This window comes from Gopherus flavomarginatus, chromosome 18, assembly GCF_025201925.1.
Source record: "Gopherus flavomarginatus isolate rGopFla2 chromosome 18, rGopFla2.mat.asm, whole genome shotgun sequence".
NCBI lineage: Eukaryota > Metazoa > Chordata > Testudines > Testudinidae > Gopherus > Gopherus flavomarginatus.
In genome coordinates, this window is record NC_066634.1 from 3,308,020 (window position 1) to 3,332,408 (window position 24,389).

Genomic DNA, 24,389 nt, shown 5'->3' on the forward strand with positions numbered 1-24,389 from the left:
GGGCACGACAGTCAGTCATCACAGTGCAGGCGCAGGGGGGATATCAAACATCCCCCCCAGCATAGATGGCTCCCAAGGAAAGTGGGGGTACCTCTGGCTCTGTCCTTGTGCTGTGACCCTCCCTCCAGGCACCCATGGACTATTCCTCCCTCCCCCTCCCCCAGCTTACATGGACTATTCCTCTCTGCCACCCGCCCTCCCCCCATGGTGTATCCCCCCTCCCTCAGCACACATGGCATATTCCTCCCTCACCCCCGCTCCCAGCTTACATGGACTATTCCTCTCATACCCCCCCTTACACACATGGATTATTCCTCTCAGGCACACACACCCCCGGCACATGGACTATTCCTCCCTCTCTCCCCCCTCCCAGCACAAATGGACTATTCCTCTCTAACCCAAACACCAACCCCCCCACCATACATGGACTATTCCTCTCTCGCCCACCTCTCATTGCCTATGGGCCCCTCTCTCACTGCCCCCCCAGCTAAAGAACTTGGACGATTCCTCCTTCGCCCCCCCCCAGCACTGGTGGACCATCCCCTCCCCCCGTAGGGGGGGCTGGCTGTTTGCCACCAGGATGGTGGGCCCATGGGGCAGCCCCCCCAGGAGGCTTGGAAGTGCTGGGTATGATGTGTTTGGTGCCAGGCGGTGAACATGGAGGGGGGAGGCAGCAGGGGCTCCCACAAGTCCCCCGTCCCAGGGCAGGAGACAGACCCGTAGTCCCTTCCCCCCCAGGCAGGAGGTACAGCCTGGGATCCCCTACCCCCCCACACCCCCAGGCAGGAGGTACAGCCTGGGATCCCCTACCCCCCCACTCCCCCAGGCAGGAGGTACAGCCTGGGATCCCCTACCCCCACCCCCCCAGGCAGGAGGTACAGCCTGGGATCCCCTACCCCGCAACCCCCCAGGCAGGAGGTACAGCCTGGGATCCCCTACCCCGCAACCCCCCAGGCAGGAGGTACAGCCTGGGATCCCCCACCCCCCCAGGCAGGAGGTACAGCCTGGGATCCCATACCCCCCCAGGCAGGAGGTACAGCCTGGGATCCCCTACCCCGCAACCCCCAGGCAGGAGGTACAGCCTGGGATCCCCTACCCCCCACCCCCCCAGGCAGGAGGTACAGCCCAGGGTGTCCCCCCCCAGGGAAGGAGGTACAGCCTGGGATCCCCTACCCCCCCCCCCCAGGCAGGAGGTACAGCCTGGGATCCCCTACCCCCCAGGCAGGAGGTACACCCCAGGGTCCCCTCCCAGGGAAGGAGGTACAGCCCGGGATCCCCTACCCCCCCGGCAGGAGGTACAGCCTGGGATTCGCTACCCCCCCCCCCGGCAGGAGGTACAGCCTGGGATCCCCTACCCCCCCACCCCCCCCCAGGCAGGAGGTACAGCCTGGGATCCCCTACCCCCCCACCCCCCCCCCAGGCAGGAGGTACAGCCTGGGATCCCCTACCCCCCCCCCCTCCCCCAGGCAGGAGGTACAGCCTGGGATCCCCTACCCCCCAGGCAGGAGGTACAGCCTGGGATCCCCTACCCCCCCACCTCCCCAGGCAGGAGGTACAGCCTGGGATCCCCTACCCCACAACCCCCCAGGCAGGAGGTACACCCCAGGGTCCCCCCCCAGGGAAGGAGGTACAGCCTGAGATCCCTTACTCCACCCTAAGAGATACAGCCTGGGGTCCCCCCCCAAAGGCTGGAGGTCCAGCCTGGGGTCTCCTACCTCCCCCCCAGGCAGAAGGTACAGCTCAGCGTCTCCCCCAGAGCAGGAGGTACAGCCTTGGGTCCCCCCCAAGGGCAGACGGTCCAGCCGGGCTCCCCTGCCCCAGCTCAGAGCACAGCCCGGTTGCCATGCAGGAAGAGCAGCATGTCGACGTGCTCCGGCGCCAGGGCCGCCCGCTTCCTGTAGACGGCCTGGCCGGCCTCCCCGAAGAGCCAGGCGGTAGGGGCAGCTGTGGCAGGCACGCACAGCAGCTGGCGGGCCGCCCGGGCCAGCAGCGGGTACTGGGCATGATGCGTCTTCCACCACTGCAGGGGCTCCTGGCCCAGGGAGGAGGCCCCGGCCGTCTGGAAGCTGGCGCACTCCTGCTCTGCCCGCTGCTGCACCGAGCCCGCCCCGGCGCCGCCCCGCACGCTGCACAGGTCTCCCAGCAGGTACTCGATGGCCGAGTCCTGCCGGGGCTGCTTGGGGGGCGGGGGTGGCGGGGAGGGGCTGGCGCCGGGCACCTCGGCCAGGCGGGCAGCCTCCAGCGCCAGCAGCCGCAGGGTCTCCACGCGGTCGGGCGGGCTCAGGAAGTCCAGGGTGCGGAAGCGGGGGTCCAGAGCGCAGGCCAGGTTGAGGGCGCGCTCCACCTCGGGCTCGGCGTAGCGCCGGCTCAGCTCCCGGTGGGCCGCCCCCTTGGCCGCCCGCGCCAGCTCTGAGTCCCACTCGCCTGGCGCCAGGTGCTTGTACAGCAGGGAAGTGAGGACGGGTTTGACCAGCGAGAGCCCCGCGAAGGGCTCCTTGGTGAAGGTGGAGGCGGCCACCGCCAGGGGCTTGAGGACATCGGCCGCGTCCTGGAGAGCGGCCCAGTCCTGGGGGCGCAGGGCTGGCTCCTCCTGGGGCCCCAGCCCGCCCAGCGCCTCGGCCTGCTCCAGCAGCCCATGCAGCAGCCCGTGGGCGCTCTGCCACTGGGCCCCGTCCCGCAGGAAACGCTTGAGCTGAGCCCGGAGGAGGGGCTCCTCGGCGCGGCCTGGCACGGCCAGCGCCCACACTGCCAGGCGCCGGCACCGCTCCAGGGCGCCCCGGATAGGCGGCAGGGCCAGTACGGCCTCCGTGGCACCCCCCAGGGCCTGCCCCACGCAGGGCAGGGCCTGCCAGCCCAGGGCCGCGGCCGCCTGCCGGGCAGCGGGTCCATGGGGCCCCACGGCGTAGGCCCCGCTCTCCCTCACTCCCCACTCCTCCGCTGCCCAGCCCAGCGCCTCCGCCAGGCTCTCGGGGGTCGGCTCCTCCGGCAGGGGACGGCTGCCCAGCACCCGCGCACAGGCCTCAAAGGTGTCGTCCACGTAGTGCAGGGTGAGGGTGAGGTAGGAGAGGCTGGGGCTGTGGGGCCAGAGGTCCAGGCTGAGGGCGCAGTGGGGCAGCCCCCGTGCCAGCGCCATCACCTTGGCCTGGCCCTGCAGGTGGCGCTCCCGCAGCAGGGTGTGGGCCAGGAAGGCAGCGGCTGGCGGCTTGTAGCCGGGGTCCAGGGCGTTCAGCATCTGCCCAAAGCCCTCCCCTTCCACCACCTCCAGCGGCATCAGATCCCAGACCAGGAAGTCGGCCACGGCCCGGGTGGTCCTGGCCAGGGGGGCGGCAGGGGGCAGCGCCCCCTTGGGCGGGTCTGGCGCCCCCACCAGCTGGTTGTACTCCTGCCGGTGCTTGTAGATGAGGTGCTGGCGCAGGTTGGTGGTGTTGCCACTGTAGGAGAGCCGCACCCCGCAGAGCTTGCAGATGATCTTGGTTTTATCCAGGATGCGCCCATAGGCGTCCCCCTGGAAGCCAAAGAAAGTCCAGTAGCGGCTCTGGGCCCGGCCCAGCCCCACCAGGTTCTGCGTGCCCTCCAGCAGCGGGAAAGCCGGGGCCGGGGGGCCGGCCTTGCGCAAGTGCCCCCGGGGAGAGGCCAGGTCGCCGCAGAGGTAGGGGGCGGCGGCGGGCGCCGGCTCGGGGGGCTTGGCCTGCAGGTCCTGGAACATCTTCAGCAGCAGCTCCTTCTCCCCAAACTCATACTTGAAATGCGCCCCTGGGGGGAGGGGGAGAGTTAGATTGGGGGCAGGGCAGGCTGTGTGTGACCCCGCCCCCATGGAGATGAAGCCCCGCCCCCTCTGTCCTCAGGGGGTGCAATATGGGGTGGGCTGTGTAACTCTGTCCCCACAGAGATGCAGCCCCATCCCCTCCGGCCTCAGGGGGTGGGACATGAGGGCTGTGTGACCCCGCCCCCAAGGAAACAGCCCCACCCTCTCTGTCCTCAGGGGGTGGGGTTCCAGGGAGGCTGCATGACCCCAGAGGGCTATGTGGGGGGGGGAGGGGGGTGCTCTGTCTCCAAGGGATTGGGATGGGGGGAGAAGGCAGCCAGCAGGTGCCCCCACCCGCCCTGAGAACACCCCCCTCGAGTGGTTCCTCTCCCCCGTCTTACCCAGCTGGAGCCCCAGGGTGCGGGCGTACTCCTCCCCGATCCAGACGAGCAGCTCGGCGCCGGCGCCGATGGCCTGGCAGGCCCGGTAGTAGATGCGCCCGCGGTACTGGAACACCGTCAGGTTGTGCTCCTCCTCCGTGGAGGCGCAGGCCACGTATCTGTGGGGGGGTGGGGGGGAGTCAAGGTCCCCCCCACCCGGTAGGAGGATGGGGGGGATCACAAGGCTGCCCCCGTAAGGGACTCCCCCAGTCCAGAGCAGGGACCCTGGGCAGAGGGGGCTAATGGGGAGGACCCCCTGGGCAGTGGGGGGGTAATGGGGGAACCCCCAGCCCACAGCAGGGACCCCTTGGGCAGAAGGGGGGCAATGGGGGGAACCCCCAGCCCAGAGCAGGGACCACTGGGCAGATGGGGGCAATGGGGGGAACCCCTAGCCCAGAGCAGGGACCCCTGGGCAGTGGGGGGTAATGGGGAACCCCCAACCCAGAGCAGGGACCGCTGGGCAGTAGGGGGGGTAATGGGGAACCCCCAACCCAGAGCAGGGACCACTGGGCAGATGGGGGCAATGGGGGGAACCCCTAGCCCAGAGCAGGGACCCCTGGGCAGTGGGGGGTAATGGGGAACCTCCAACCCAGAGCAGGGACCACTGGGCAGATGGGGGCAATGGGGGGAACCCCCAGCCCAGAGCAGGGACCCCTGGGCAGTGGGGGGTAATGGGGAACCCACAACCCAGAGCAGGGACCCCTGGGCACCCCAGCAGGGCAGGAAATGGGGTGCCATGCGGGAGCCAGTGGAGTGGGGAGGGGGCCCCCCCAGCCCTCACCTCATCCAACTGGACTTGGAGTCATCAGAGGCATCAATGTAGAAATAGGAGCCGTTTTCCCGTACCTGGGGGGGGAGAGGGTGGGGGTCAGTGCCCAGAGAGACCGACCCCCCCAGCACCCCAAGGGAGACCCTTGCTTCCCTGAGGGATCACCCCTCCCCATGGAGGACGGGGGGGGGCCGCGAGAGGCACTTACCGCCCAGGAGAAGAGGGTGCACTCCCCGTGCTCCAGCACCACCTCCCCCTGGTAGGGGCCGAAGATGCAGCCACGGGGCAGGGCAGGCAGGGCGCTCCACACGCCCAGCCCGCCCTGGGGCCGCTCCTTCACCAGCAGCCCCTGGGGCAGGGAGAGCAGGGCCCGCGAGGGCGCCCGGGCTGGCACGGGCGAGTCGGCGATGAAGGTGGGCACCCCATGCTGGGGGCAGGCGTCCCGGAAGTACAGCCGGCAATCCTCGCAGACTGGGGGGCAGGGAGAGAGAGTGAGAGGGGGCCCCAAAACCCTGCACCCTGATCCCCAGAGACTGCAGGGAAAGGGGACCCCAAATCCCTGCACCCTGATCCCCAGAGAGTGCAGGGAAAGGAGACCCCAAAACCCTGCACACTGATCCCCAGAGACTGCGGGGAAAGGGGGCCCCAAAACCCTGCACCCAAACACCCCCTGCACCCTGATCCCCGGAGACTGTGGGGAAAGGGGACCCCAAAACCCTGCACCCAAACACCCCTGCACCCTGATCCCCGGAGACTGTGGGGAAAGGGGACCCCAAAACCCTGCACCCAAACACCCTCTGCACCCTGATCCCCGGAGACTGCAGGGAAAGGGGATCCCAAAACCCTGCACCCAAACACCCTCTGCACCCTGATCCCCAGAGACTGCGGGGAAAGGGGGCCCCAAAACCCTGCACCCAAACACCCCCTGCACCCTGATTCCCAGAGACTGTGGGGAAAGGGGGCCTCAAAACCCTGCACCCAAACACCCCCTGCACCTTGATCCCTAGAGACTGCAGGGAAAGGGGATCCCAAAACCCTGCATCCAAACACCCCCTGCACCCTGATCCCCAGAGATTGCAGGGAAAGGGGACCCCAAAACCCTGCACCCAAACACCCCCTGCACCCTGATCCCCAGAGACTGCAGGGAAAGGGGACCCCAAAACCCTGCACCCAAACACCCTGATCCCCAGAGACTGCAGGGAAAGGGGACCCCAAAACCATGCACCCAAACAGCCCCTGCATCCTCATCCCTGGAGACTGGGGGAGGAGAGAGGGGACATGGGGGGTCTCAGAGGGGTTGGGGGTCACACTGACAGAGCAGCTCATCCTCCAGCTGGGCACACGCATCCTCCGACACCTGCATCACGGGCCTGGGGGGGGGGGCAGAGATTGGCAGTGTGAGGATGGGGCAGAGGCCGGCAGGCCCCGAAACTGCCCTCCCCCAAAAGACTGGCCACCCCTCACCTTTGTACCCACAGCAACTGCCCTTAACCCCAGGGTAGGGAATAACTCAGTATGGGGGGATTTCCCCCATACCAGCCCCGCCCCCACTAGATTAGCCCCTCCCACTCAATGCCAGCCCTGTCCCCCACTGGTTTGGCCCCTCCCCCTTCCAGCCCCCCCAACACTGGCTTAGCCCCGCCTCCTTGATACCACCCCACTGTTTTAGCCCTACCCCTTGATAACGCCCCCGACTGACTTAGCCCCGCCCCTTGACACCACCCCACGATTTAGCCCCGCCCCTTGACAACATCTATTGATTTAGCCCCGCCTCCTTGATACCACCCCACTGTTTTAGCCCTACCCCTTGACAACATCTATTGATTTAGCCCCGCCCCCTTGACACCACCCCAGACGTAGCCCCGCCCCCTTGACACCACCCCAGACGTAGCCCCGCCCCCTTGACACCACCCCCTCTGACTTAGCCCCGCCCCTTTGACACCACCCCCTCTGACTTAGCCCCGCCCCCATGGGTGATGCCCCCCCATCCTGCCTCCCCCAGGTCTCCCGCCCCCGCGAGCGCCCCCGGCGCGAGGCCGGCCCCGCCCCCACCTGCTCGGCGCTCTGGCGGCACCGCGACGGGAGACTCCTGCCCCGGCCAGGCCGCCTCAGCCGCCCATATCGATCGGGAACGTGGGTCCCCGCTGACACCCCAGGCCAGCCAATCAGCGCGCTCCCTGCCTCTCTCCGCTAAGCCAATCAGCGGCCGAAGGCGGCTCCGCCCGCCAATGGGAACGCGCCCCTAGGAAGGGGCGAGGCGCTGTGACGAACGTCCAGCCAATGGCAGCGAGGGATTGCGTAGAGGGCGGGCCGAAATCCCCCCAGCGGCCAATGAGAGCGCAGAGTGGAGCGAGGCGGTGAGGCGTCAGCCAGGAAGGCGGGGCTCCAAAAGGCGCAAACGGACAGCGCCAACAGCCAATGGGAGCGCAGGAAAGGAGACAGACAGCACCAGCCCCCACTTGCGGAGCTGGAAAATAGAAAGAGGGTGGGACCTCGCTTTGTCCATAGTTAAAAGATGGGAGGGTGGTGTGACCCCAATCGAACCCAGGGGTCCGAGTCCCCCCTCCCCTCCCCAAAGCTGGTGACAGAACGCAGGTGTCCACCCCCGTCGCGCCCAGGTGTTCGGGCTCCCCCACCCCCTCCAGAACTGGGGACGGAACCCAGGCGTCCGGGCTCCCCCCAGCCCCCCCTTCCCCTCCGTGCTGGGGACGGAACCCAGGCGTCCGGGCTCCCCCCAGCTCCCCCTTCCCCTCCGTGCTGGGGACAGAACCCAGGTATTCACCCCACTCCCAGAGCTGGGGATGGAAGGAACCCAGGTGTCCGGGCTCCCCCCAGCCGCCCCTTCCCCTCCGTGCTGGGGACGGAACCCAGGTATCCACCCCACTCCCAGAGCTGGGGATGGAAGGAACCCAGGTGTCCGGGCTCCCCCCAGCCCCCCCTTCCCCTCCGTGCTGGGGACGGAACCCAGGTATCCACCCCACTCCCAGAGCTGGGGATGGAAGGAACCCAGGTGTCCCGGGCTCCCCCCAGCCCCCCCCTTCCCCTCCGTGCTGGGGACGGAACCCAGGTATCCACCCCACTCCCAGAGCTGGGGATGGAAGGAACCCAGGTGTCCGGGCTCCCCCCAGCCTCCCCTTCCCCTCCGTGCTGGGGACGGAACCCAGGTATCCACCCCACTCCCAGAGCTGGGGATGGAAGGAAGCCAGGTGTCCGGGCTCCCCCCAGCCTCCCCTTCCCCTCCGTGCTGGGGACGGAACCCAGGTATCCACCCCACTCCCAGAGCTGGGGATGGAAGGAACCCAGGTCTCCGGGCTCACCCCCACACTAGCCCTCTACACACTCTTCTTAGAGCTCGGGATGGAACCCAGGCATCCGGGCTCCCCCCAACACACACACTCCCCTCCCAGAGCTGGGGATGGAACCCAGGCGGCCGGGCTCCCCCCTCACACCCACGCCAGGGGTTGGGGGTTCTAGAGCAGCAGCTTCTAGAGGCCAGGTCCTGGTTCTGTGTGGTTCCGGTTCCCATGGCGCCAGATCAGCTCAGGGCTGGACAGCCCCCCTCCCCCTCTCCACGCAGGGGAGCGGCTCGGCATGGGAAAGCCCCCTGGGGGGGCACAGTCAGCAGGTGGGTGCCGGGGCAGCCCCCTGGGTCCATGGGACTGGGTGGGCGGAGTCACAGCCCTACCCAGAGGTCAACCACTCCAGCCCCACAGCACCCATGGGGGGGAGGGTTTGTTGTGTCTCCTGCACCCACCCCATCACCTCTGGCATCTCAGCCCCCCCCATGGTTTTCCCACCTCACTCTCTCTTCTTTCCCCCCAGCCCAGCCCCCCGTCCTCCCCAGTCTCATCCCCCATTCCCAGTTTCCCCCTCCCCCAGCCCCCCACTCACCACAGGAGACAGGAGCGGGTCCAGGACAGCCTTTATTTACCGCCACGGGGTCCCAGCCCCACACCTACACCCAGAGCCGAGGGCACGACTGGCTCAGCCCCTCCCCCTGCCTTTTGGGAGTTCAGGCGGCTCCCAGAAGGCCCCCCCATGCCCCACAGCATAAGGGCGATCATCACCTGCCCCCGCCACCAGCTCCACCCCCGTTGCCACCGCCCTGGCCACCGGCATCAGGTGCTCCGGACATCATGAGGAACAGCACCACGGGAATTATGTACATCCACTGTAGAGAGAGAGAGGGATGGGGGGCGTTAGAGGGGGCCAGGGGACCCCTCCTGCAGGCACCCCCACCCCATGGGAGTAGCCACACAAGAGCCCACCCAGGACCCACAGGGGCAGGTACCAAGCTGCTCCCCCACCACCTCCCCCCAAGTGATCAGAAAGCCCCAGCACCAGCGACAGTCACCGCCCTAGTGAGAGGAAGGGGGTGGGGTGGGGGAGGTCAGCCACCGGGCAGGGGCACTGAGATCCTCCCAGGGCCAGCAGGGAGTGATGGGGAAGCCAGGGCAGTGACCCACCCCCCACGGCCAGACACCCCCAGGCACAGACTACCAAGACAGGCTGGGCCCAGGGCAGACTCCCTGCTGGCTGGGGAGGGGGGTAATCGCAGGTGGGGAGGGGGCAGCGGTGGGTGGGGGGTTTTACTTGGCTGCTCAGGGCTGGCTTCCGGGCTCCCGCGGGACTTTCACCGAGCCGGTGGCCAGGAGAAGCACGGCCCCACCCAGAATTAAATGCCACTGTGAGGGGGAGAGCACATGTCAGGGGGGGTGGGGGGACACGCCCTGGCAAGGAGCTGAGCCCCCCCCGCCGGTCAGTTTGAGCAGGGGAGGTCCTGTGGCAGGAGAGGTTTGAAGCGGGGGTTCTGGGCATCAGTATCTGAAGTGGGGGTAATGCTGAGGGGTCCTGGCGCAGTGCTGCATACGGGGGGTCCTGGGCAGCACGATGGGTGGAGGGCTCTTAATGTAGTACTGGGAGAGGGGTGGTCCCAGGCAGTGACGGGGGGAGGGGGAGTTTCTTGGGTTTGTGTGTTGGGGGGACTAGATGCAGCGCTGGAGGGGTAGTGGGGCGGTCTCGCTGCAGTGCTCGGGGGGGGGGGGGGGATCATCCCAGGCAGTGCGATGAGGGAGGGTGTCCTGGCGCAGTGCTCGGGGGGGCGCTGGGGGTGTGTTGGCACAGCGCTCAGGGGGACCGGGGGGGGGTCCCAGCATAGCACTCGGGGGGCAGTCCCAGTGCAGCACTCAGGGTAGGGGGGAAATAGCAGTCCCGGCACTCACGTATTTAGCGAAGAAGGATTTCTGCTCCTGCGGGTTTTTGGCTCTCTGTGCCTGCTCCAGCTCCAGGCGCTCAATGAACGCTGCAGTTTCGGGGCTGGAGGGGGGGTGGAAACACCCGTCAGAGAGACTCCCCCGCCGCCCCCAACTGCCTCCCAAGGCCAGACCATTCCCCGCTCCCAACTGCCTCCCAAGGCCAGCCCCCACCCCCCCGCACTCACACGGCCGCCGGGACCGGCTGCTGCAGCAGCACCGTGGTGTTGAAGGCCTCCAGGTCGACGTCTTCCACTTCAGCGCCGTGGCAGGACCCCGGCACGGTGACAATGGAGACGCCGATCACGTTCCCTGCCCCGTCCGTGTGCACCGTCAGCCGGTCCGACAGATGGGAGTCCACCAGCGAGCACTGGCGGGGTGCAGGGCGTGAGCAGGGAACAGACCTGCCCAGCACCCCCTGCCCTCTCCCTGCCCCCACCCAATGGGCACTTGGGGGGGGGGAGCTGGGACCAAGACCTCGACCCCCCCAACCCAGAAAACACTGGGGGGGTGCTGGGAACCCCAAAGGGACCAGCCTGCAGGAGAGACAGAGAGCCATGGGGGGAGCAGGCCCTGCAGGGTTGGACGGGGGGCACCAGGGTGTGCCAGGGAGCTGGGTCCATGTCACGGGGTGGGGGCTGGGAAGGGGCATCTCTGCACAGGGCTCAGGATTGGAAGAGAGGGGGAGGCAAGGGGGGGGCGCTCACTGCTCGGACGAAGGAGGTGACGTATTCCACTGCAGCTTCCTCCACAACCCCGAGGGGCCGGCGCGGAATTCGCACCCGGTACAGCCCGTTCAGCACCGCCACATCCTGGGGGGGACCACGGGGACGGGTGAGAACGCCCTGCATGCCGCCTCCTCCAGCAACCCCTCCCGCCCCCACGCCAGCAGCTGGGCCTCCCCCCAGCCCCCGCTCACTCACCCTCAGCTTGGCGCGCTCCTCCTCGCACAGCTGCTTCTGGCTCAGCGAGAGGCTAGGCTCGGGCCCCGGGCTCCAGAGCAGGGTCCCCCGCTTCCGGAAGCGGATGCTGTCGTCTGGGGGCAGGCAGAGGAGCATTAGGACAGGGCAGGGACTCCCCCGCCCCCACCCTCTCTAGCAGAACAGCTCAGGGGCAGGAACCCCCCCAACTCAACCCTCCCCTTCCAGCCCCACCCACGTGGGACACCCGCCCCGAACTACCCACTCACCAGGCTCAAATGAATGCTCCAGCTGCAGAGTGAGGACACAGGCCTCGGAGTCCCGACCCTCACCTGGCTGAGGGCAAGAGAGGACACAGATCAGCAAACCCACTCCCCTCCCATGGCCGGGGAGAGAACCCAGGCGTCCTGGATCCCAGCCCCCCCCCACTCTAACCACTAGACCCCACTCCCCTCCCAGAGCCAGGGGGAGAACCCAGGCGTCCTGGCTCCCAGCCCCCCCCCCACTCTAACCACTACACCCCACTCCCCTCCCAGAGCCGGGGGGAGAACCCAGGCGTCCTGGCTCCCAGCCCCGCCCCACTCTAACCACTAGACCCCACTCCCCTCCCAGAGCCGGGGAGAGAACCCAGGCGTCCTGGCTCCCAGCCCCCCCCCACTCTAACCACTACACCCTACTCCCCTCCCAGAGCCGGGGAGAGAACCCAGGCGTCCTGGCTCCCAGCCCCCCCCCCCACTCTAACCACTACACCCCACTCCCCTCCCAGAGCCGGGGGGAGAATCCAGGCGTCCTGGCGCCCAGCCCTGCTCTAACCACTAGACCCCCCTCCCCTCCCCAGGGATGGAACCCAGGCGTCCTGCCTATTCACAGTCTATGTAGTCGCAGACCCAGGCCCGGTGCCTGCCGGGCTCCCAGGCTCAGGGCTGAAGGCCGATGAAATGTTCACAAATCTTTACCAGAGACTTATGAATATGCAGAGTATGCAAATTAGCAGCCTTTGCAAGCCAGGGCACGAGCCCCCTATGAATATTAATGAGCCCCTTTGGCCTGTGATTCGTTCTCTCACCCGTATGAATATTAACACCCCGCGTACCAACCCCGGAGTATGACTATGGCGGCCATGCATATGAATATTAATAGCCTCATGAATATTGATGAGCGAGTCGCACCTGTGGAGTGCGGAAGGGGGTGGGAATAGCTGAGCGTCATGCATATTAATATAGAGTTCATGAATATTAATGAGCGAACCGACCCTCGTCACGGGCAACCCCCTCATGAATATTAACGAGCCGCTCATGAATATTGACCCCGCTGCCGCAGCGCCCCGCCCCCCGACTCACCCGCGGGCCCAGGCCCCGGCAGCGCCCGGACAGCGGCAGCAGCAGCAGCAGCAGCGGCAGGAGCCGCCGGGCGCGCAGAGCGGCCATGGTCGCGCGCTGCCGACGTCACGGGCCGAGCCGCCGCGCGGGGCAGGCCGGGATAGGGGCGGACCGGACACAGCCCGTGGCTCCTAACCCCGCCGGGCGCCATATTGGATCCCGGCCCCGCCCCCGCTGCGCATCACAGCCCCGCCCCCTCGCTTCCCGGCTCCGCCCCCTCAGATCTCGGCCCTACCCCCTCGGATCCCGGCCCAACTCCCTCAGATCCCGGCCCCGCCCCCCGCCTCGGTTCCCAGCCCCGCCCCCTCAGATCTAGGCCCCGCCCCCTAGGATCCCAGCCCAACTCCCTCGGATCCCGGCCCCGCCCCCCGCCTGGTATCACAGCCCCGCCCCCTCGGAGCCCGGCCCCGCCCCCCGCCTGGTATCACAGCCCCGCCCCCTCGGAGCCCGGCCCCGCCCCCCGCATGGTATCACAGCCCCGCCCCCTCGGAGCCCGGGCCCCCCATGTCCGCCCCCAGACTGGAGCAGCTTGTCTGGCCGCTCTGGCCCGGCCCCCTCCAGGCTGAGCCGTCTCGCCGCAGGGTGCCATCCCCAGTGTGGGGCAATGTACAGCAAGTGGGGAAACTGAGTCACACTGGGGCGGAAACGCCCATGTTCTGCCCCACCCGGGAGTGGGGCACTCGGTGCCCTTTTGGGGCACGGGGAGAAGGAGGGAAGGGAGTTTGGGGGCAGGCGTGTTGGGGGGTGTCACTCTTACCAGCACTGACCTGACATACTCTTGCCTCCTCCCATCTCTGCAGGGACCCCCCCTGCCCTCCCGATGCCCGGGCCGCGGCATGGGTCAGCTGCAGCGATGCCTGGCGCGTGGGGAGTATGGGCAGCTGCAGGAGTGCCCGCTCTTCGAGAGTGACTTCCTCCAGGTGAGGGGGGCATGGCCCTGCCCGCGTCCCCTGAGCCCTGCCCCCCCAACACTGCCCCCGGCCCCTTGGTCCTGCCCCCCCAGGCATCCCTCCCCCCTGCCCAGACCCCATCCCCTGAGCCCTGCCCCCCCAGCACTGCCCCCGGCCCCTTGGTCCTGCCCCTCCAGGCATCCCTCCCCCCTGCCCAGACCCCATCCCCTGAGCCCTGCCCCCCCAGCACTGCCCCCATCCCCCCAGTCCTGCCCCCAGCCAGGCGTCCATCCCCCAGACCTCATCCTACATGCCCTGACCCCCCGCCCCCCTCAGCTCTCCCTGACTCCCCACAGGTGACCAAGAGTGGGGACATGGCCAACCGGGTGACTCTGGGCATCGCCGCCACCAGCCCCCGCCTGGAGCTGCCCGACCTCCTGCTGTTGGCGCGGCCTGTCCTGGCGCCCGCGGCGGGGCCTTGCTGCTGCCGCTGTGCCCAGGGGCTGCCCCCGCTGGGGGAGGAGGTCGAGCTCTTTGGGTGAGTCCCTCCTTCTGGTGCTCCCCCCTGCACCCCTGTGGCCCATCCCCCTCCTGGTAATCCCTGGCCCCCACCCCTGCACCCCCATCCCCTTGCACTCATGACTAGGGTGTTCCCTGCCCCCCCCCCACAACCCCATCCCCCTCCTGCTGTTCCCTGTCCCCACATCCCCCTACCCTACAGCCCCATCTGCCCTGCACCCCCATTGTGATGCACCCTTCCCGGTGCTTCCTGGGCTCCCATATCTCCCACTCCCCACAGCCCTACCCCTGCACCCTGTGCCCCCATAATTGATTCCCACATTCTCCCCCTCCCACCGATCCTCACCCCTGCCCTTTACACCCCCATCCTCAACCTGCTGTGAGAAAGTGGGGTTTTAGTTTGTTATGTTGCATGTGAGTCTTATTGTCCTACACTAACACTGTGTGTGCCTCAGTTTCCCTGGGCGCTGCACCAATGCTAGGTGATGGGAACTGGGGGTGTTACTTTCGCTGAGGCCCTCGGGGCAGGTGAGGCTGCCCAGCTGGGTGCAGCTGTGTGACCTGAGAGCCAGGAGAGGGGGGCGGCCCGGGAAGCGAGACAAAGGCCAGAGGAGGGGCCGGAGAGTTTCAGTTTAGAGGTGGCCGGGGAGCGCCCTAGTCATGACCCGTAGCCAGCGCCAGCGACGGGCTCTGTGCCCTGACACCAGGGCCGCCTGGGGAGGGGCAGGTGGGGCAATTTGCCCCAGGCCCCACAGGGACCCCACAAGCCCTGGCCCGGCAGCGGTCCGGGTCTTTGGCGGCGGGGGGCCCTTCAGTGCTGCCAAAGACGCGGAGCGACTGAAGGGCCCCCCCACCTCCGAAATGCCACCGAAGACCCGAACAGCCACCGGATGAGTACAAGCGCCGCAGCTCCCCCGCTTTGCCCCAGGCCCCCCGAAACCCCTGGGCAGCCCTGCCAGGGCCCCCAGTCCCTACGCCGGCAGGAAAGGAGCCACTGGGGACAGGTCTTGGCGGGGCTGCAGCCTCGGACCCAGCCGGCGAGAGGGAGCAGGTCCCCAGCCGCCGAATGCCAGGCCGAGCCACGGAAGGATCCCCCCTTGGAGAAGCAGAGGGAACTTGCTGGCCACGGCGCGGTGAGGGAAGGCAGCCAGGAGGGATTCCTGTGCCAGGAATGAGGGAAAGCGGAGTCGTGGGGGATCACGACGCAGCTGGTTGTCTCCCAGAGCTACCGCCACGAGCTACTGTCCACGGCCCACAACGTCCCTCTCTCGGGACCAGGGCCAGCTCCAGGCACCAGCGCAGCACGCTGGCGCTTGGGGGCGGCCCATGGAAGGGGGCCCCCTGGATCTTCGGCGGCGGGTCCCTCAGTCCCTCTCAGAGGGAAGGACCGCGGCGGCGGTAGAGCCGCCGCCGAAGTGCCGCCGATTGCGGCTTTTTATTTTTCTCTTCGCCGCTTGGGACGGCTAAACACCTGGAGCCGGCCCGGCTCAGGGCACCAGGGGATCCGGCCCGGCTCGGGGCACCAGGGGATCCGGCACCCCAGGCAGTGGCTGCTGCAGAACTTTTCCTGGTCCAGGGTCCCTGATGCAGGTCCTGCGACCTCTGCCAGCAGGTGAGGAAGGCCCAGGACAAGGGAAAGTGGCTTTGAGACCTTTGCCTACCCCAGAGGAGACTTTCCAGAAGGGGGCCGTGGGACCCCTCACCAAGGCAACTCGGACAGGGAAAAAATGCATCCTGGTGGGGGTAGATTTCGCTACCGGATACCCCAAGGCCGTGGCCTTGTCCTCTCTTGAGGCCGACACCAGGCAGATGTGCTGCTGCCCGTTGTCAGCAGAGGGGGGTTCCCCAAGCTGGTCCTTACAGACCAGGGCTCCAATTTCACGTCAACCCTGGTCCGGTGCTTGTGGGAGAAACATGGGCTGCAAAATCACACCCCCAATTCCCACCACCTAAGTATTGGTGCAGCACCCAGGGAAACTGAGGCACACACCGTCTTAGTTTAGGACAGTAAGACTCACATGCAACATAAGATGAATAAAACCCCACATCGTCCCACCTGCCGACTCCCCCAGGCCATCACCTCCCCCCACAGATCCACCCCAAGATCCCCCCCCTCGGATCAGCAACCTCCTTGTTCCCACCTTCCCCCGCTGGCCTGGAACTGCCCCCCCAATGCCCCCACCTCTCCCCGAATTCCCCCACCCAGGCTGCTGCCCCTGCGCTTCGTGCGGCTCTCCATCCACGACGAACTGCGGCACCGGCTCAAGGTGCGTCTGGCCTCGGGCCGGACCTTCTACCTGCAGCTCCTGGCGCCGCCCGCCCAGCTGGAGCGAGTCTTCGGGCAGTGGGTGCGACTGCTATACCGCCTGCGCTACCAGTGGCCCGGCGCCCGGACCAGGGTGAGTGTGGGGGGCATGGGGCCCAGGCCTGCCTCAGCATCTCCTTCCCTCCTTGACCACCAGTTCACTCGCCCTTCCCAGAGCCGGGGAGAGAACCCAGGGGTCCTGGCTGGCCCCCAGCCCCACCTCTAACCACTAGACCCCACTCCCCTCCCAGAGCCAGGGAGAAAACCCAGGAGTCCTGGCTTCCAACTCCCCCACAACCACTAGACCCCACTCTCCTCTTAGGACCAGGGGATAGAACCCAGGCGTCCGGGTTGCCAGTGGTGTCAGTCTCTCTCTCTCTCTCTCGGCAGTGATATTCAAACCCCCCGGGGAGGAAAAGGGGGCACAGGGCAGGCGCCCCACCCAGAAACCACACACAGAGGAGTGGGGGTGGGCGGAGCCTCGTACCCCTCCCCCGAGTGTGAACCCTAAGACGCAGCAGCCCCCCAATAAAAGGTGAGGATCCAGCCGGAGAGAAGCTGCCTCAGTACTGTGTGACCTGCCCCCCCTTCCCTCGAGCTGCAGCATACACAGGGCTCTGTGCCCCCCCATGGACAGACAGACGGACGGACGCTGCAGGGATCTGTTTATTGACACACTCGCTGCCTTGTGCATTCCAGGGGGTGGGGGGTGTCGGGGCACAGCTGAGCCCCCCAACATCAGTGTGGATGGGGGTGCAGGGAAGCGCTGGATGGCGATGCCCAGGGGCCCCCCCATGCCCAGTGCCCCCTGCCGAGTCACTGCTGTTTGGGGGGGGCCGTGGCCGGCTCATTCGAGTGGGTCCTCATCTGCTGGAGACCTGGAGGGGGGAGAGCAGTGAGCGGGGGGGAGGGGGCGCTCAGACTGCCCCTCCCCGAACTCCCCTCCCCACCAGTCATGGCTCAGAACCCCTCCCCCCACAGTCACAGCTGCCCCCCAGCCGCACTCCACAGCCCCTCTTCTGCCCCCCAGCCACACTCCAAGCCCCCTTCTGCCCCCCAGCCACACTCCACAGCCCCTCTTCTGCCCCCCAGCCACACTCCAAGCCCCCTTCTGCCCCCCAGCCACACTCCAAGCCCCCTTCTGCCCCCCGACAGCCGGGGCTCCCTCCCCCAGGACCTCAGACCCCCTCTACTCACCAAGCCCGAGCTGTACAGTTACTGGGGCACTGTGGGGGGGAAAGAGATGGGGTGATAGAAGGAATATGGGGAGCACTTCAAAAAACGCCCCCCAGGACAGGCAGGGGTCCTGGATGGAGCAGGACCCAGGCTCTAGGCCCTCCTCCCCATGCATCCCTGCTCCAATCCCTGGGTCCCCCAGGACAGTCATGTGCCCTGGCTCTGTGACCCCCCAACTGTGGGTCCTGGGGGCTCCCGCCATGTCCCCACACAGGAGCCCCCAATGCTGGCTTGTCATGTCGTTTCCCCCCCCACAGGCACAACCTGCCGCCTACCCCGCGGCACCTCTGATCTCCAACCTGCGCAGACCCCGGACCCCGCTGCCCCCCACCCAGTGGCACCTCTGATCTCCAGCCTGCGCCAGGCCTGGGCCCCCCTGCCCCCTGCCCCCCGGCACCTCTGATCCCCAGCCTGCGCCAGGCCTGGGCCCCCCTGCCCCCCGGCACCTCTGATCTCCAGCCTGCGCCAGGCCCGGGCCCCCCTGCCCCCTGCCCCCCGGCACCTCTGACATCCAGCCTGCACCAGGCCCGGGCCCCCCTGCCCCCTGCCCCCCGGCACCTCTGATCCCCAGCCTGCACCAGGCCTGGGCCCCCCTGCCCCCTGCCCCCCGGCACCTCTGATCTCCAGCCTGCGCCAGGCCCGGGCCCCCCCTGCCCCCCGCCCAGTGGCACCTCTGATCCCCAGCCTGCACCAGGCCTGGGCCCCCCTGCCCCCTGCCCCCCGGCACCTCTGATCTCCAGCCTGCACCAGGCCTGGGCCCCCCTGCCCCCTGCCCCCCGGCACCTCTGACATCCAGCCTGCGCCAGGCCCGGGCCCCCCTGCCCCCTGCCCCCCGGCACCTCTGATCCCCAGCCTGCACCAGGCCTGGGCCCCCCTGCCCCCTGCCCCCCGGCACCTCTGATCTCCAGCCTGCGCCAGGCCCGGGCCCCCCTGCCCCCCGCCCAGTGGCACCTCTGATCCCCAGCCTGCACCAGGCCTGGGCCCCCCTGCCCCCTGCCCCCCGGCACCTCTGATCTCCAGCCTGCACCAGGCCTGGGCCCCCCTGCCCCCGCCCCCCGGCACCTCTGATCCCCAGCCTGCACCAGGCCTGGGCCCCCCTGCCCCCTGCCCCCCGGCACCTCTGATCTCCAGCCTGCGCCAGGCCCGGGCCCCCCTGCCCCCCGCCCAGTGGCACCTCTGATCCCCAGCCTGCACCAGGCCTGGGCCCCCCTGCCCCCTGCCCCCCGGCACCTCTGATCTCCAGCCTGCGCCAGGCCTGGGGCCCCCTGCCCCCCGGCACCTCTGATCCCCAGCCTGCGCCAGGCCCGGGCCCCCCTGCCCCCTGCCCCCCGGCACCTCTGACGTCCAGCTTGCACTCGGTCAGCGCCTCGCCCAGCTCGTTGACGGCCAGGCAGCTGTAGGTGCCAGCGTCGAAGGGGCTGGGTTTTCGGATGTGCAGGGTCAGCACCCCCTGGCTGTTCTTCATCAGGAACTTGGGGTCCTCCCGGATCTCCACGTGGTTCTTCATCCAGATCACCTTGGGCTGGGGGGGGGTCATGTGAGCGGGCGGCCAGGCCGGCCACCGGCCAGGCCACCTTCCTGTTCGTCCCCCTCCACGGCCCTCTGCTCCCCACACCTCCAGCACCCCCTCCTGTCCCCTGCACCCCCCACCTCCAGCACCCCCTCCTGTCCCCAACTGCCCCCTGCACTCTCACCTCCAGCACCCCCTCCTGTCCCTTGCACCCCCCACCTCCAGCACCCCCTCCTGTCCCCAACTGCCCCCTGCACCCCCACCTCCAGCTCCCCCTCCTGTCCCCAACTGCCCCCTGCACCCCCACCTCCAGCACCCCCTCCTGTCCCCTGCACCCCCCACCTCCAGCACCCCCTCCTGTCCCCTGCACCCCCCACCTCCAGCACCCTCTGTCGCCTGCACCCCCACCTCCAGCTCCCCCTCCTGTCCCCAACTGCCCCCTGCACCCCCACCTCCAGCACCCCCTCCTGTCCCCTGCACCCCCCACCTCCAGCACCCCCTCCTGTCCCCTGCACCCCCCACCTCCAGCACCCCCTGTCCCCTGCACCCCCACCTCCAGCTCCCCCTCTTGTCCCCAACTGCCCCCTGCACCCCCACCTCCAGCACCCCCTCCTGTCCCCTGCACCCCCCACCTCCAGCACCCCCTGTCCCGTGCACCCCCACCTCCAGCTCCCCCTCCTGTCCCCAACTGCCCCCTGCACCCCCACCTCCAGCACCCCCTCCTGTCCCCTGCACCCCCACCTCCAGCACCCCCTGTCCCCTGCACCCCCACCTCCAGCACCCCCTCCTGTCCCCAACTGCCCCCTGCACCCCCACCTCCAGCACCCCCTCCTCTTCCCCAACTGCCCCCTGCACCCCCACCTCCAGCACCCCCTCCTGTCCCTTGCACCCCCCACCTCCAGCACCCCCTCCTGTCCCCAACTGCCCCCTGCACCCCCACCTCCAGCACCCCCTCCTGTCCCCTGCACCCCCCACCTCCAGCACCCCCTGTCCCCTGCACCCCCACCTCCAGCTCCCCCTCCTGTCCCCTGCACCCCCCACCTCCAGCACCCCCTGTCCCCTGCACCCCCACCTCCAGCACCCCCTCCTGTCCCCTGCACCCCCCACCTCCAGCACCCCCTCCTGTCCCCAACTGTCCCCTGCACCCCCACTTCCAGCACCCCCTCCTGTCCCCTGCACCCCCACCTCCAGCTCCCCCTCCTGTCCCCAACTGCTGCTGCACCCCCACCTCCAGCACCCCCTCCTGTCCCCCAACTGCCCCCTGCACCCCCACCTCCAGCACCCCCTCCTCTTCCCCAACTGCCCCCTGCACCCCCACCTCCAGCACCCCCTCCTGTCCCCCAACTGCCCCCTGCACCCCCACCTCCAGCACCCCCTCGTCCCCTGCACCCCCACCTCCAGCACCCCCTCCTGTCCCCCTCACCCCCCGCACTCCACTCCTATACCCTGCACCCCCCACCTCCAGCACCTCTTCCTGTGGCCCCCAGGGGGAGTACAGGGGAGAGGGGACCTGGATGTACCGTGGGGGTCCCTTACCTTGGGGTGCCCCCGCACTGCACAATTCAGGGCCGTGCTGTACCCAGCCACCACAGTTCGATCTATCAGGGGCGTCAGGACTCTGGGCGCCATCCGGAAGTCGTGCTCCTGGTAGTCCAGCGGCTTAAAGATGATCCCTAGGGGAGGCCATGGGGTGAGGCACAGGGGTAGCAGCCCCTCCCCCACCCAGCCCCCTGACCCTACGTTCCCCCCACTATCTCCACTCCAAGCCCCCCCCCAATCTAACCACTAGACCCCACTCCCCGACTCAAGAACTCAGGAATCCTGGCTCCCAGGCCCGCTCCTCTGTGAGCGTGGGGGGACCCTGGCGTCCGGGCGCACCTGTTTTCTGGATGAGGGCGGTGTTCTTGGAGACGCCGGGTGTCTCGCTCAGCCCGCAGATATTCTGGCTGTACACACGGAAGGAGTATTCGTTACCCATCACCAAGTCAGAGATGGTGCAGCGCGTCAGCCGGTTGTGCTCGTACACCGTGAACCACTCCTGGGGGGGACGAGAGCGTGGGGGGGTCAGCGGAGAGACAGAGAGCCCAGGAGGGCGTCACCAGCCGGACAGGGGTCGGGGGGTCACGGGAGAGACGGGGAGCCCAGGAGGGCGTCACCAGCCGGACAGGGGTTGGGGGGTCAGGGGAGAGACGGGGAGCCCAGGAAGGCGTCACCAGCCGGACAGGGGTTGGGGGGTCAGGGGAGAGACGGGGAGCCCAGGAAGGCGTCACCAGCCGGACAGGGGTTGGGGAGTCAGGGGAGAGACGGGGAGCCCAGGAGGGCGTCACCAGCCGGACAGGGGTTGGGGGGTCACGGGAGAGACGGGGAGCCCAGGAGGGCGTCACCAGCCGGACAGGGGTTGGGGGGTCAGGGGAGAGACGGGGAGCCCAGGAGGGCGTCACCAGCGGGACAGGGGTTGGGGGGTCAGGGGAGAGACGGGGAGCCCAGGAGGGCGTCACCAGCCGGACAGGGGTTGGGGGGTCACGGGAGAGACGGGGAGCCCAGGAGGGCGTCACCAGCCGGACAGGGGTTGGGGGGTCAGGGGAGAGACGGGGAGCCCAGGAGGGCGTCACCAGCGGGACAGGGGTTGGGGGGTCAGGGGAGAGATGGGGAGCCCAGGAGAGTGTCACCAACTGGACGGGGGGGGGGTCAGGGGAGAGACAGGAGCCCAGGAGGGTGTCACCAACTGGACGGGGGGGGGTCAGAGACAGGAAGCCCTGGAGGGTGTCACTAGCCAGACAGGTGGGGGGGGGTCAGGGGAGAGACGGGGAGCCCAGGAGGGCGTCACCAGCCGGACAGGGGTTGGGGGGTCACGGGAGAGACGGGGAGCCCAGGAGGGCGTCACCAGCCGGACAGGGGTTGGGGGGTCAGGGAGAGACGGGGAGCCCAGGAGAGTGTCACCGACTGGACGGGGGGCGGGGGGGTCGGGGACAGGAAGCCCTGGAGGGTGTCACTAGCCAGACAGGAGTGGGGGGGTCAGAGGAGAGACGGGGAGCCCAGGAGGGTGTCACCAGCCGGACAGGAGTGGGGGGGTCAGAGGAGAGACGGGGAGCCCAGGAGGGTGTCACCAGCCGGACAGGAGTGGGGGGGTCAGAGGAGAGACGGGGAGCCCAGGAGCGTGTCACCAGCTGGACAGGAGTGGGGGGGTCAGAAGAGAGATGGGGAGTCTGGGAGGGTGTCACTAGCCGGACGGGGGGGCGGGAGTCAGTGGGAGGGGATAGGGAGCCTGTGGGGGGGGCCATGGGAAACTGGGGGACAGCGGGGGGGGGCCGCTCACCATGGTTTTTTTGTCTGCCTTCTGGATGGTGTAGCCCGTGATCTCCGAGTTCCCGTCATCCTTGGGGGGCTGCCACTCCAGCAGCACGTTGAACCCCCAAACCTCCTTCACCTGCACCGACACCGGGGGGCCCGGCTTCTCTGGGTGGGGGCAGTGTGAGGGGAGGGGGTCAGCAATGGGGGGAGTCCATCCCAGGGGAAGAAATGGGTCCCAGGGGGGCAGTTCCAGCCTGCGGTGCCTCCTTCCCTCTGCCCCCCCCCCAGTCTCTGTGCAGCTGGTCCCCCCCCACTCTGCACGAACCCCTCCTTCACACTGGGGGGGGGGAAATTCCCCAGCAGAGGCACAGCCAGACAGTCCCCCCCCATTAAATTCCACAGACGGGGGGCCCAGCTGGCCATTCCCATCAGGGCAGCTTAAATATAGAGCAGGGAATCTGAGCCCCCCCCAAGACCCCAAGAGGGACACCGGGGGGGCATCAAGGTTGGGGGGTGTCAGGGAAAGGGGGTGAGGAGGGCTCGGGGGGTTGCAGTGCCCCCCGTCCCCGGCTGGTGTGAGCAGCAGGTGCTTTCCCACGCTGGGGGGGGCACATCAAAGCAGGGGAGACTGGGTTCATTAACAGCAGCTGCCAGTGCCGGGGGCGGGGGGACACAGAGCCCCCCGCTCCTAAAGCCCAGCCCCAGCCCCCCAGTGCCCCGCCAGTCTTAGCCCTCCCCCCATCAACCCCTAGCCCAGGCACCCTCAGGCCAGCCCCAGCCCCAGAGCGCCCCACCGGTCCCAGCCCCCCAGTGCCCCTCACTGCCCCCCCCCGCCTCACCCACGACGCGGATCTGGATGGTGGCCTGGTCCTCCATGTTCTCGATCTGCACCGAGAGCTGGTACTGGCCCGAGTGGTGCCGCGCGGCCGAGCGGATGAAGAGGATGGTGTCCAGGTCCGAGGTGCGGATGCTGACCTCCTTGGGGTCCAGCGGGTGCCCGTCCTTCATCCACGTCACCTTGGGGCGCGGCTTTCCCTGGGGGGGGTTACCGGCCCCCGGTGAGCGGGTCTGTGCCTGCCTGGCCCCGATCCCGGTGAGCGGGTCCCCGCCCTGGCTCCGTGCGCCTGGCCCCGGTGAGCGGGTCTGTGCCTGCCTGGCCCCGATCCCGGTGAGCGGGTCCCCGCCCTAGCTCCGTGCGCCTGGCCCCGGTGAGCGGGTCTGTGCCTGCCTGGCCCCGATCCCGGTGAGCAGGTCCCTGCCCTGGCTCCGTGCGCCTGGCCCCGGTGAGCGGGTCCCCACCCCAACTCTGCGCCCCAGGCCCCGGTGAGCGGGTCCCTGCCCTGGCTCTGCCTGCCCGGCCCCGGTGAGCGGGTCCCCACCCCAATTCTGCGCCCCAGGCCCCGGTGAGCGGGTCCCTGCCCTGGCTCCGCCTGCCCGGCCCCGGTGAGCGGATCCCTGCCCCGGCTCCGCACGCCTGGCCCCGGTGAGCGGGCCCCAGCCCCGGCTCTGCCCGCCTGGCCCCGGTGAGGGGGTCCCAGCCCCAGCTCTGCCTGCCTGGCCCCGGTGACTGGTTCCCTGCCCCGGGTCCGCACGCCCGGCCCCGGTGAGCGGGTCCCTGCCCCGACTCCGCCCGCCTGGCCCCGGTGAGCGGGTCCCTGCCCCGGCTCTGCCTGCCTGGCCCCGGTGACTGGTTCCCTGCCCCGGGTCCGCACGCCCGGCCCCGGTGAGCGGGTCCCTGCCCCGGCTCAGCACGCCCGGCCCCGGTGAGCGGGTCCCTGCCCCGGCTCCGCCCGCCTGGCCCCGGTGAGCGGGTCCCTGCCCCGGCTCCGCACGCCTGGCCCCGGTGAACGGGTCCCAGCCCCGGCTCCGCCCGCCTGGCCCCGGTGAGCGGGTCCCTACCCCGACTCCACACTCTCGGCCCCGGTGAGCGGGTCCCTGCCCCGGCTCTGCCCGCCTGGCCCCGGTGAGCGGGTCCCTGCCCCGGCTCCGCACGCTTGGCCCCGGTGACTGGGTCCCAGCCCCAACTCCACACTCTCGGCCCCGGTGAGCGGGTCCCTGCCCCGGCTCCGCACGCCCGGCCCCGGTGAGCGGGTCCCAGCCCCGGCTCTGCCCGCCTGGCCCCGGTGAGCGGGT

At 68.9% G+C, this 24,389-nt stretch overlaps 4 protein-coding genes across 6 annotated transcripts in view; 1 reads left to right on the top strand and 3 right to left on the bottom strand.

Annotated features, from left to right (window-relative positions):
- Positions 1-1,599: 1,599 nt before the first annotated feature.
- On the bottom strand, positions 1,600-7,102 carry LOC127036902 (E3 SUMO-protein ligase ZBED1-like). Of its 2 annotated transcripts, XM_050928178.1 has the most exons (6): positions 7,007-7,102; positions 6,269-6,324; positions 5,163-5,425; positions 4,967-5,031; positions 4,147-4,304; positions 1,600-3,753 (listed from the first exon to the last, which is right to left on the bottom strand). In XM_050928178.1, exons 2-6 carry the CDS (start codon positions 6,315-6,317, stop codon positions 1,823-1,825), a joined length of 2,466 nt encoding a protein of 821 aa, XP_050784135.1. In that variant the 5' UTR covers positions 6,318-6,324; positions 7,007-7,102; the 3' UTR covers positions 1,600-1,822. The 2 variants fall into 2 exon arrangements, with proteins under 2 accessions (XP_050784135.1, XP_050784136.1); XM_050928179.1 differs by lacking the exon at positions 5,163-5,425 and having other exon boundaries at positions 1,601-3,753.
- Positions 7,103-8,859: 1,757 nt separating this feature from the next.
- Positions 8,860-12,583, bottom strand: EMC10 (ER membrane protein complex subunit 10). 2 transcript variants are annotated; one of them, XM_050928197.1, is made up of 8 exons: positions 12,467-12,583; positions 11,396-11,462; positions 11,130-11,242; positions 10,914-11,018; positions 10,395-10,576; positions 10,177-10,270; positions 9,548-9,639; positions 9,029-9,125 (listed from the first exon to the last, which is right to left on the bottom strand). In XM_050928197.1, the coding sequence occupies exons 1-7, from the start codon at positions 12,551-12,553 to the stop codon at positions 9,556-9,558; spliced, it is 732 nt and encodes a 243-aa protein (XP_050784154.1). In that variant the 5' UTR covers positions 12,554-12,583; the 3' UTR covers positions 9,029-9,125; positions 9,548-9,555. The 2 variants fall into 2 exon arrangements, with proteins under 2 accessions (XP_050784153.1, XP_050784154.1); XM_050928196.1 differs by lacking the exon at positions 9,548-9,639 and having other exon boundaries at positions 8,860-9,125; positions 12,467-12,581.
- Positions 12,584-13,310: 727 nt separating this feature from the next.
- On the top strand, positions 13,311-16,765 carry GARIN5A (golgi associated RAB2 interactor 5A). The gene is made up of 4 exons (XM_050928198.1): positions 13,311-13,427; positions 13,706-13,933; positions 16,121-16,313; positions 16,610-16,765. The coding sequence occupies exons 1-4, from the start codon at positions 13,342-13,344 to the stop codon at positions 16,610-16,612; spliced, it is 510 nt and encodes a 169-aa protein (XP_050784155.1). The 5' UTR covers positions 13,311-13,341; the 3' UTR covers positions 16,613-16,765.
- A 102-nt stretch (positions 16,766-16,867) lies between these two features.
- The window catches only part of MYBPC2 (myosin binding protein C2), a 48,160-nt gene continuing 40,638 nt past the window's right edge, over positions 16,868-24,389 (bottom strand). The window contains exons 24-30 of the mRNA XM_050928177.1: positions 23,096-23,291; positions 22,282-22,421; positions 20,844-21,003; positions 20,502-20,638; positions 18,791-18,977; positions 17,417-17,445; positions 16,868-17,097 (exon numbers count right to left, since the gene is read on the bottom strand). Of these exons, the coding sequence (XP_050784134.1) occupies positions 17,435-17,445; positions 18,791-18,977; positions 20,502-20,638; positions 20,844-21,003; positions 22,282-22,421; positions 23,096-23,291 (831 nt within the window). The 3' untranslated portion in view covers positions 16,868-17,097; positions 17,417-17,434. The remainder of the gene's footprint in view (positions 17,098-17,416; positions 17,446-18,790; positions 18,978-20,501; positions 20,639-20,843; positions 21,004-22,281; positions 22,422-23,095; positions 23,292-24,389) is intronic.